The 12,409-nt window shown below is 41.5% G+C and overlaps 2 protein-coding genes across 2 annotated transcripts; both read right to left on the bottom strand.

Moving 5' to 3' along the window:
* Positions 1-1,957: 1,957 nt before the first annotated feature.
* Positions 1,958-2,887, bottom strand: LOC114090246 (olfactory receptor 7A10-like). The gene has a single exon (XM_027932355.2). It carries the CDS (start codon positions 2,885-2,887, stop codon positions 1,958-1,960), a length of 930 nt encoding a protein of 309 aa, XP_027788156.1.
* A 7,071-nt stretch (positions 2,888-9,958) lies between these two features.
* Positions 9,959-10,882, bottom strand: LOC114090183 (olfactory receptor 7A17-like). The gene has a single exon (XM_027932246.2). It carries the CDS (start codon positions 10,880-10,882, stop codon positions 9,959-9,961), a length of 924 nt encoding a protein of 307 aa, XP_027788047.2.
* Positions 10,883-12,409: the final 1,527 nt, after the last annotated feature.

Genomic DNA, 12,409 nt, shown 5'->3' with positions numbered 1-12,409 from the left:
AAGTTTAACACCTGATAGGAACTGGGCAATTTCCCTCTTAGTGAAGTCCATTCTGTAAAGTCTATTTTATGTGTTAGTATGATCTATGAACTACAACTCCACTGAAGAAACTGTGCTGACGAATGTTAGACATCAAGTAGGGATTGGCCAGACATGGTAGCACACACCTGTAATCCCAGGCACTCAAGAGCCTGAGGCAGGAAGATTATAGTTTCTAGGCCAGCCTAAGGAACTTAGTGACACACCCTGTCTCAAAATACACATATTTTTTATAAAGCACGAATGGGGCCTTCGTTCAAATTCTGGCATGATATCCCCAGTTCTCAAGCTCTGAGCCTGTACATCTCAACTAGAGATAATTTTCCTTGGCAATGTCAGAAGTGGGTGCCAATCAACTATAACACACAGGAGAGATACCTACCCCCTAAATGTCAGCAGAGAGGAGGTGATCCAAGCCAGTTCTAGACCAACTTCGTTATGCAGAAGAATTACCAGGGATACAAGTCCAAATTTCTGAGGCCGTAGGTCAACTCTGGTCCCGGGAACTCTGCATTCTAGCATGGCCAATGTGCTCCGGTACTGCAGGTCCAGGTCTGTAGACCGTGCTCTGAGTAGAAAGGCTGTGATGGTCTGTGGGAGTCAGGGGTAGGTAGTTTAAGTCCTGTCCTGCCATATATGATTTTGAAAGTAAGTACATTCACTCACTCTACATGCTGTAACAATTTCTGTGTTTAGTCATTGTTATTCTTAGTATTCTTTTGTGGTACCAGGGAGTGAATCCACAGGTGGCCTAACACTGGGGAGATTTTTTGTTTGTTTGTTTGTTTGTTTTTGTTTTGTTTGTTTGTTTTTGTTTTGAGCCAAGATTTTGCTGACTTTCCCTGCCTGGGCTCAGAATTGCCGTCCTCCAGATTCAGCTTGGGATTCAGGTAGTTGGGATTAAAGGTGTGCACCACTATTCCCCACCAATAATTTATGCAAGGAATCTGGAATGAGAACTAATGTAAATCTGAAAAAAGAGCATTTTTGTAGGCAGAATAATGATCTCCAAAAGAACTAACCCATAGAATTTTTAATATGTTGGCTTAAAACAATTTTTCCAATCTCCATTGATGTGCTATACACTACACTTGCATATTAAAGTAGAAATTATCAAGAAGAGCCTTTTTCTTTTTCAAATATTTTTATTAGTGCATAAAAGTTGTACATAATACCTGGGCTCATTCTGAGGAGTCACACATACATGGAAGACAATGTGCTCCACTTCAGTCCCCGGTATTTTCCTTTTCCCTCCCTTTCTTCCTTGGCCACTTCCCTTTCCTCTACTCTACTGGTCTTCCTTCTATTATTTGTAGCTTTTAAAATTATTACTGTATGAAAATACATAAAGGTGAAATTCACGGTGAATTCATATTCATATGTGCACATAGCATTGGTCGATTTCATTCAAACATTCCTCCCTTTTCAAGTACCCATACACAAACAAATGATAATGAGCTCAGATGACCTTCTACTACAAGTTACAAAAATTGCCTTAGTTGTGAAAAGCAGGTTTTCCACAAAGACATGACTATGATTTCATACAGCAAAAGAACATTAACCATCACAATATATATCAGGTTGGAAGACATGACTTACAAGATGTTTTTTGCAAACCCATGAGAGAAATGGGAATTTTTAAATATTTCTGGTTCACTATTTGTAATAACTTTTTAAAAATCAGAAAAACAAACCAAAAAAGAATGTTGGCTTTCACAGAGTACAGTGAGCTTAGTAAATTTTGTTGGTTATAATTGTATAGAGAAGTCAAAATCAGATCATGGAAACTTCAGAAAATAAACAGCAGGGAGATGTTTCACATTCACAATTGAGTCAAAGAATCACAACTTTTGGCTCCGAGGCTTTGCTCCTGAAATCAACGGCAGGTCCTACTGAAGGATCAGGGCAAGAGCCCCTGCTACACTATTCTTCCAAAGAGACTTTTCAGAGCTCTCTTCACATCCTTATTCCTCAGACTGTAGATGAAGGGGTTCAGCATGGGGGTGATCGTAGTATACATCAACGAGGCTGTTGCCTTGGAGTGTGAGCTCTGGGCTGCAGCAGAACTGAGATACACACCCAGGCCTGTGCCATAAAATAGGGAGACAATGGACAGGTGAGACGCACAGGTGGAGAAGGCTTTGTACTTGCCCTGAGCTGATGAGATTGCTCGGATGGAGGAAGTTATCTTAGCATAGGAGTAAACGATGCCAGCAATGGGGCCAATAACCATCAGTACAAGTGCAGAATCCATTACCACCTCATTAAGGAAGGTGTCAGAACAAGCAAGTTGGACCACATGATTAGGTTCACAGAAAAAGTGGGGGATTTCTAAGTGTGTGCAGAAGGACAGTCGCAACACCATTAAGCTTTGAAACAGGGCATGCAGGACACTCAGAATCCAGCACACCACAACCAGCAAACCACAGAACCTGGGATTCATGATGACAGTGTAGTGCAGCGGGTGGCAGATGGCCACATACCTATCATAGGCCATCACAGCCAGGAGGAAGTTGTCCACTTCTATAAAAAACAAGAAAAAGCACATCTGTGTGATGCAACCTGCATAAGTAATGACCTTGCTCTGTGTCTGGATGTTCACCAGCATCTTGGGGATGGTGGTGGAAGTGAGGCAGATGTCCACAAAGGACAGGTTGGAGAGGAAGAAGTACATGGGCGTGTGCAGGTGGGAGTCTGAGATGGTGGCCAGGATGATGAGCAGGTTTCCCAGCACAGTGACCAGGTACATGGACAGGAAAAGCCCAAAGAAGAGGGGCTGCAGTTCTGGATCCTTTGAAAATCCCAGCAGAAGAAATTCTAAAACTCTTGTATTGTTTCTTGTTTCCATGTGATCCATGTGACTACTACGAGAAAAATAGATAAAACTATTCTTCACACATATGGACACTACTGATATAGTTAAGTGTTGGCATTTATATTTTCCAATAAAGAAAATGAATTCTGTTTTGTTTCTGGGTCCGGTCATCCTAGGCATCCCTAGTGCCATTACTGATTCGGAATTCCCGCCTCACTCTAACCTTTTCCACAAGAGCTCATGTATTGAATAGTTTTAAGGAGAAATTACTTCTTACTATACAGGAGCACAATTGGAGTGCCAGACGCCTTCCAGGCACTGTACAGGCCTCAACAAGAAAAACTCCTATATCCCAATAATGGGCAAAGAGCATATGTAGATAGTCAAATTACGGTTTATTTCCTCTTTGTTCTGGGGGTATGGCCTATATTTGCATATGCATTCTTGCATTTCCATATGCATAACTCATCTTGTACATTTTAAATGCATGTGGTCCTTTTAGTATTAATTATACCTCAGCAAAGCTGTTAAAAAAGAAATTGTTGTATGTCATGCCATAAAAGAAAGGTGTCTAAGAAAACACTTCTTGCTTTCCTCCTCCACGCCCTTCTGCCAGGATATGGATGTTGCATCACTTGGGACCCAGAGTCAACCTTCTATAAACTAACACTTCTAACACCCATAAAACCATGAGCACTACACAAATTTTCCTCCTCTCAAATTGGTCTTTTGGTCATAGCAGCAAAATACCTGACAAAATACAGTGAATTAAAATAAACAAGCTGCCTGTTACCTCTGATGGTTGAGTTGCCCTGTGTATTAAAACAACCACTTGGAACATATGAGGAACCACTTGGAACATATCCCCTAATGACAGCACACACGCAAACACACTTAATACCACTACTACTCAGCCTCTGACCTTCTCACCACCTATTAGGTGACTTGTGTATACATTGCAAGCTGGATGGAGCAGACTGTCCATCCTCTAATATAGAAATGATAGCCAGAAAGACCATTTTGTAATCCTCCTTTGGACAATTAAACATGGGACTAAATTTTCTTAGATTCTGTTCTGCATTTAAAGACACAGAGAGGCGGGGAAGAAAGATGTCAATAAATGCAGACAGGAAAATAGAGAAATGAAATGGATAGGGGAAAGGGTGTAGTAAGTCTTTCTCTCCCTGAGAGTCTAACAGGAAGGGAGCGCTTCCCTTGGGTCTGGTGGGATTCCAGCACAGGTTCCGTCTCCTGGAAGACCTGCAAAAATAAGGAGGGAGCAGGAGAAAATTACCCAAAGTCAAGAATAGTGGTGTCTTCGTAGCTTCAAGTACACTACACGAAAATGATCGCAGACAAAAACGAGGAAGGGGAATAAACTAAAAACTCTCAAGAGATATATAAAAAGTACAACAAACATTTGGCATGTATTTGGATGAAAGAGAATATTCTGTTTTTTTCCAAAAGTTATTTGACCAATCAACTGTGAAATGGAAACGGTCATGGGATGATGAAGCAGATCCCTTTCTCACTTGGCTTATGGGGCATCTTTCATTTTTTCTGGGTTTTTTTTTGGGGGGGGGGCCTTTGGGTCTTAATGTCCCATCTGGAAAATCCCATGGATACACTCCAGCCCTTGTGACACAAGATCCAAATAGCAGAGACCTTGTGGATTTATTCACTTTTGTGTTTCCTGAACAGGATGCAAAGTTACATAACAACTAACTTTAAAAAATGAGACTTTTATACTTCAAAGAATGCAATGAGGATGAAACCAGGTTCAATGCAGTCATTTCCAAAAAAAACATGCTATTAAACAAATGGAATGGAGCTTCAGACACTCACTGAGCAGGGCCACAGTGGGGCTCAGTGGTAGAGCACTTGCCCAGCACGCACCAGCCTCTGGGTTTGAGCCTCTGCACCACAAACAAACAAAACAAAGAAAGAACTGGGAAAGGGTATCAAACGGCAAATTAATATATCAATGTGAGTTAATAGTTAATTCCCAAAGACTTTGACATAGTAGACTATAACAGACAACGTTCCCTTGACATTCTGACAGGTGATAAACACTCAGTTATCCCTTGTTTTTTGAGTGAATCGGGAATGAAGTCTGAGTGTATGTGAGCATTTCACATAACACAGAGTTAAAAACTATGCAGCAGCAAAGGATTACATGGTGAAATAAATACATACAAAATGACCTTTTGTCTGGGAGAAGATGAACCTGGCCTCCTACCTCACACATTTACCAATAATCAGACAGGTTAAAGACCTCAGGGAAAAAAATACAAAATACATTTGAGATGAACATCTGGACATTATATATGAAATCTACAGTGAGCAGCAAATCAGGTGCAAGAACTCAACAGTAAGAAGATTGACACACCCATGTAACGAAATAAAACTCAAAACTCTTTAATGGTCAAAAAAAGTGTCCTGATAGTCAGTGGAGGAACAATAAGTAGAAAATCACTTGAAATGCTGATAATCTTGGATGCAAGTCCAAATGTGAATGATCCAAATGGGGATGATAAGAATGCAGATTAGCTCCAAGACAGTTGTGCTTTAAGAAAACACCAAAATATCACTCTCTCACACTTCTGCCTGGAAAAAGAACCCAAAGAGCTCCTACACTGAAGGGATTAGAATTTTCAAACAGAAAAGAGGAAATCTCTGATGCGATGGAGGATCTGTGGCTTGGGACCATGCCTTGGAGAGACATGCTGCAGACAGGGATGGCTGCTAAAGGTGAAGATATGCTTTTACCCAAGGCTGCTCCATCTCCTCACCTACAACATCCTGGCCACATTATTCTCCCATGTGGAGGCTGTCCTGTGCATTGCAGGATGTTTAGCAGTACCCCCGAGCTCTCGTGACCCCTCCCCTGTTGGACAAAAAAAAAAAAAAAACTCTCTGGACACTGCTCAATGTCCCCTGGGGGACAAATATCACACATGGTAAGAACCACTCTTTGAAATTAACAATAGCAAAGTACATTTTCAGCATTGATATAATAGTAAATTAATGAAAAAATAGGAAAGATCACCCAAAAGACTTCTTTCTTCTATGTAAATTTATACTGGAATCTACATTATCCAGCCTCCCGTTTCCTCTCCCTCTACCTTTTCTAACTTGGCTGACCACCATGCTGCATTCCATTAAACTGACCTTTACATTTTCCAACATTTGATTAAAAATGCACTCTTTATACATATTGTTGGGGTTCTTTACAATATGTCAACATATTCATTCAGCATGCACTGACTGAAAGAAAATCTAAAATACCTAAAACAAATAAATAAAATAGGATTTATTTAATAAAATCAACATGAGTTACTTATTCAATATTAATTTGTCAAACACCTGGAAATAATAGAAAATGAAGGATGACCCTGTAATATGAATTCAGGTATCAATATGTAAAGTTTCATTATCTGTCATATAAATATATATGAATTAAACTATGCTTAATAAAGTGATGGTAAATCAAAAAGGAAATAAGCATGATTACCTTCCACATGGTGGCTAAAAGTGACAACTTTCTAAATAATGTATCTTATCTCCAAAAGACCCGGTAAGCAATTAAAGATTTGAAAATGAGGTGGTTAACATCAAAATTGGCTTAGCAATAAGTTGCACAAGAATGCTCAATACTTTTTGATTTAAAGCAAGGACTCAAAAATGAAGAATATTAAATTAATCATTCAATGCTTTCAGAAAAAAAGAACAATGTGCAAACAAACCAATTGATACATTAGACCCTACAATATTCATAAGTTTTCACACATTCCCCACAAATATATTTCTACCTACATTAAAAAAAAATAAATAGCCAACAGGCAGTGTGTGAATATACTGTTTTAAGAAATACATTAGAAAGCAGGAAAGACATGCTCCCACCAAGTGCACAATAAGACAGCTGCATAAACACTTTGCAATGTACAAGCAGCTGGCTGCCAGACCCAGAGGTGTTCAGCCTCACAGGTGCTCAAACCATTGCAAAGGAAGGCCATTACACGTACTTGTACTCACCTGTGAAATAATATTTTTTGTGTGAATCCTCAGAGAAATGATACGTTAAAATGTGTGTCCCATGAACTTTTGAAGTAAGATAATTTTTCTAAGAACCTTACTCAGGATCTTTGCCAACAATACACAAACATCATCAAAGACTTCTCTTCTTAAAAACAAACATACCCAAAAGATGCCCTAACCTAACTTCTTGTCCCTCCACAATTAAAGCCTATTCTTCTTCTCTCTTAATTGCAAAGATCCTTGGACCTCTGCTCTTCACTTGCAAAACTGGACGCCTCCTCCCATCTTCTCTTCAACCTCTGAGAGCTCTATTTCATGGTCAGCAGTGAACCCTGCGTTAACGAGTGCAATGTTCACTTCTCAGCTAAGTGTTGTGAGTCAACGCAGCCTTGTGAATAAATCATCCATAAGGACAGCAAGTGGCCACAGCAGCCCGGCTCTGGGCTAGCTCAGCCTGGCTCTCCCCTGACCTCAGCTAAAGAGTCTGGGGTTCCATTCTCTCTGCTGCTCTCCTGCAGTGTCCACTGAGCTCTCAGACTCACCTGGAGACCAGCTCTGGGAGGAAGGTCTCCCTGTGGAAGTGCAAGGTCCTGCCTGGGTGGGCTTGATGGTGACTGAAGCTCTGTCCCCAGAAAACACAGCAGGAAGGAGTCAAGTGCTGGGCAGACTGAAGACCTCAAAGACACCTCCACGTCCTGTCCAGCGCAGAGCTGTGCACTGAGGGACCACATCAGAGCAGAGAGCCACAGCTCCCTATATCTGCTCATTAGCTCATTTTCCTCTTATCCCCCCGAGGGACACTGGCCTGGAAATACAGGATATTCTTCCTGCTGATTCTCTGTTCCCAGGAGACCCATTTATCACCCAGGGAACCTAGTTTTTATTGCTCCTCCATGGACCCACCTGCCTTCTAGAGGTCCTGCCTTCTGGCACTTCATCACGGCTTTGACGGAAAGTGTTTTCTGAGTTTCACGCTGATGAGCTCACCTAGGTTTGAGCTCATGGATCTTGAGAACCCAGATCTGTGTTGGATACAAAGCACCTGATATCAATAGTCAGGCCTCCTCTAACAAGGGGGAGAATTGTTTTCCCCTGGTGTAAAGCCTTGGCTGTTACTCTTCTTACCTTCATGATCCAAACACATCAGGAAATGTATACTTAAAACACAAGTGAAGAGCTCCCATTAAGTCTCTCATTTTTGAGATATTTATTAAGATGAGATGGTTAATTTGTTTGATTTTACATGCCATAGCCTAATGCTAACACCTGATAGGAACTGGGAAATTTCACTTTTACTGAAGTCTATTCTATGAAGTCTGTTTTATGTGTTAGTACAATTATGAACTACATCTCCACTGCAGAAACAGGGCTGACAAATGTTTGACATCAGGTAGGGACTGGCCAGACAAGGTGGCACACACCTGTCATCTCAGCCACTCCAGAGACCAAGGCAGGAAGATTATAATTTCTAGGCCATCCTCAGCAATTTTTACAGTCCCAGTCTCAAAATACAGATATTTTTAATAGTGTAGGAATGGGATCTTCATTCGAATTCTGGCATGATATTTCCAGTTCTCAAGCTCTGAGCCTGTCGTTCTCAATGAGAGATATTTTTCCTTGACAATGTCGGAAACGGGTGCCAATCAACTATGATGCCCAGGAGAGATCCCTGTCCCCAAATGTCAGCAGAGAGGAGGTGATCCAAGCCAGGTCTAGACCAACTTCGTTATGCAGAAGAATTACCAGGGATGCAAGTCCAAATGTGAATTCTGAGGCCATAGGTCAACTCTGGTCCCAGGAACTCTGCATTCTAGCATGACCAAGGTGCTCCTGTGTTGCAGGTCCAGGCCTGCAGACCGTTTTCTGCATAGAAAGGCTGTGATGGTCTGTGAGAGTCAGGTGTAGGTAGGTTCAATTCCTCTCCTCCCAAAGTGGGCCTTGGATGTGATTTCAAAAGGCAGTGTACTCACTCACTTTATCAACTGTAACATTTCTGTTTTGACATTGCTAGTATTGTTATTATTTTGTGGTAGCCAAGGTCTTGCTAACATTCCCTGCCTGGGCTCCCTATGGTTTCAACCTGGGATTCAAGTAGTTGGGATAAAGGTGTGCACCACCTTTCCTGGTGAATAACTTATGGAGATCTAGATTCTAATCCATAGAAATTTTGAACATATCAGCGTAAAAACAATTTTTCCAAACCCCAATGATCTGTTATTAAGTACATTTGAATATTAAAGTAAAATTAAAAACAAGAGCTCTTTTCTTTTTCAAATATTTTATTAGTGCATAGAAGTTGTGCATGACACCTGGGTTCATTCTGACAAGACATATATGCATGGAAGACAATTTGTTCCACTTCAGCCCCTGCTATTTTCCCTCCCCTCCCTCCTCTCCTGCTTCCTTTTCCTCTACTCTAATTAGTCTTCCTTCTATTATTTGTAGCTGTTTAAACTATTTCTATATAAAAGTACTTAAAAGGTGAAATTCACAGTGGTATATTCATATGTACACACAATATAAATTCACCAGCTTCATTCCACCATTCCTCCCTTTGCAAGTACTGACATACAAACAAATGATAAAGCAAAACTGTGACCTCAGATGATCTTCTATTATAAGTTGCAAGAATTTCCTGAGTTCTGAAGAACAGATTTTTCCACAGAGACATGACTATGTTTTCATGGAGGAAAAGAAACATTAATCAACACACATATGTCATGTAGGAAGACATTAAATAGATTTTTTTTGCTAACCCATGAGAGAAATGGGAATTTTTAAATATTTCTGATATGTTGTTTGGGATAACTTTTGGAATAAATTTATAGAATCAAGACAACAAAGCAAAAATTTGTTGGATTTTAGAGCATGCAGGAGGTTAATAAAGTGAGTTGGATATCCCTGTATAGAGAGATTGAATTCCATGAAACTTCAGAAAATAAATAGAAGGGAGATGCTTCACATTCATAATCTAATCAAAGAATCACAACTTGTGGCTCTGAGGCTTTTCTCCTGCAACCAAAGTCAGGTCCTACTGAAGCCCCAGGGCAAGAGGACTTTCTATAGTTACCCTCCAAAAAGATTTTTCAGAGACTTTTTTATGTCCTTATTCCTCAGACTGTAGATGAAGGGGTTCAGCATGGGGGTGACCACGGTGTACATCACCGAGGCTGTTGCACTGGAGTGTGAGCTCTGGGTTATTGCAGAACTCAGGTACACACCCAGGCCTGTGCCATAAAATAAGGAGACAATGGACAGGTGAGATGCACAGGTGGAGAAGGCTTTGTATTTGCCCCGAGCTGATGAGATTACACGGATGGAGGACACGATCTTGGAGTAGGAGTACAGGATGCCAATGAGGGCAATAGAAGCCAACAACAGGGCAGTAAAATCCATCAGCTTGTCATTAAGGAAGGTGTCAGAACAGGCAAGTTGGACCACATGATTAGGTTCACAGAAAAAGTGGGGGATTTCTATGTCTTTGCAGAAGGACAGTCGCAACACCATTAAGCTATGTAACAAGGCATGCAGGACACTCAGGATCCAGCACACCAGAACCAGCAAACCACAGAGCCGGGGATTCATGATGACAGTGTAGTGCAGTGGGTGGCAGATGGCCACAAACCTGTCATAGGCCATCACAGCCAGGAGGAAGTTGTCCAACTCTGCAAAAACCAAAAAGAAGCTCATCTGGGTGATGCAACTTCTGTAGGTAATGGCCTTGCTCTGTGTCTGGATGTTCACCAGCATCTTGGGGATGGTGGTGGAGGTGAAGCAGATGTCCACAAAGGACAGGTTGGAGAGGAAGAAGTACATGGGCGTGTGCAGGTGGGAGTCTGAGATGGTGGCCAGAATGATGAGCAGGTTCCCCAGCACAGTGACCAGGTACATGGGCAGGAAAAGGCCAAAGATGAGGGGCTGCAGTTCTGGGTCCTCTGAAAATCCCAAAAGACAGAATTCTGATACTCTTGTATTGTTTTCTGGTTCCATGAAGTGGATATAACTACCAGAAAGAGAAAAATAACATATGAATACACAGATGAACACTGCTGATATGGTTAAAATGTTACCTTTTATATTTCCTTCCAGGACTGGATTTCTACACTTTGCTTACGGATCTGTCCTCTTAGGACATTCCTGGAGCCATTACTGATGAAGAACTCCTGTCCCGCTCTCTTCCAGAGAGTACTGAACAACAAAAGCTCCTACATCCCAATAATGGGCAAAGAATTATATGCAGATAAGTAAATCATAATCTGTTGCCTTTTGTGCATATTCTTGCACATGTGTAAACTTTCCAGATTGTACACATTAAACACGAGTGGTTCTCTGAATATTAATTAAGCCTCAAGAAAGCTGTTTAAAAAAACAATATTATACATGTCTGATGGTGAAGGGACATGAAGAACATGAAGCAGTGCTGGGGATGAAACCCAGGGCTTCCTGTATTGTGAGCAGGTGTTCTACCATGGATATGCACCCCCAAGACCTAGTGCTGCTATTTTTTAAGGGTGTCCAGGTAAGATCAGCAGAGAATGTAATATTGGAACAGAGACCTCAAGAGGGTGGTGCAGGAAGCAGGAGGTTATCCGCTGAGGTTTAGCAGAGAGAATAGTCAGTGCAAAGGGCCTGAGACAGAAACTTGTTTCAGGTGTTCAAGGGCCTCAAAGAGCCACTGTGAAGAGGCCAATAAAGAAGAGGTATGTATGTGTAAGGTTTTTCATACCCAAGTGTCTTTATAAAAATAGCTTAATAATTGGCTACCTGATGATAAAAAAAATTGCTCATTTACATTGCATCTTACATTTTGATAACACATTTTAAACTTTCACTGAATTTGTATGTAACTCTCATAAAAAGAGGAGGACTGACAAGGTACGGTGTCAGAGGACACTGAGGAATGAGGTGGTCTCTCTGCTGGGGCTGAAACTTCCAGACACCAAGTGACCTTCATCCCCATTATGTAAACTGTTAATCTTGTTGAAAGGCAGCCTGGGAAATGAAATGGACAGGCTACTTACGCCACCAATGGTCACATCATAGGAATCACCTTGGAATAGGAGCCCAGTGCCCTGCCCTGAGGATGATGCACGTGCACACACACACACACACACATACACACACACACACACACACACACCACGTCACCACTGTGGCCTCTGACCTCACCACTCTGTTAGGCCCCTAGTGTATACAGTGCAAGCTGGCCAGATCAGATTAACTTTTCCCTGATGCAGAAATGGCAGCCAGGATGTCCTTCCCATAAACCTCCTGTTGAGAAGTAGACATGGAGAAAATACTGTTACAGTTTGCTACATTACATTCTGCATTTTAAGATCATGAGGGAGGGGGTGGGAGAGAGGGAGAGACCAACAAATACAGAGAAGAATAGAGAAACGAAGTGGGCAATGGTGGCTGGGGAACAAGGCAATGACCTCAGAAGGCCCCTGAGAGACTGAAAGGAAGAAAATGCTCCTTGATTCTGGCTCCAGCCCAGGGACCACCCCCTGCAGGTCC

Source organism: Marmota flaviventris, chromosome 1 (genome assembly GCF_047511675.1).
Source record: "Marmota flaviventris isolate mMarFla1 chromosome 1, mMarFla1.hap1, whole genome shotgun sequence".
NCBI classification, from domain to species: domain Eukaryota; kingdom Metazoa; phylum Chordata; class Mammalia; order Rodentia; family Sciuridae; genus Marmota; species Marmota flaviventris.
The sequence above is the reverse complement of the archived record's forward strand: the minus strand, read 5'-3'. Positions and strand labels throughout refer to the sequence as shown.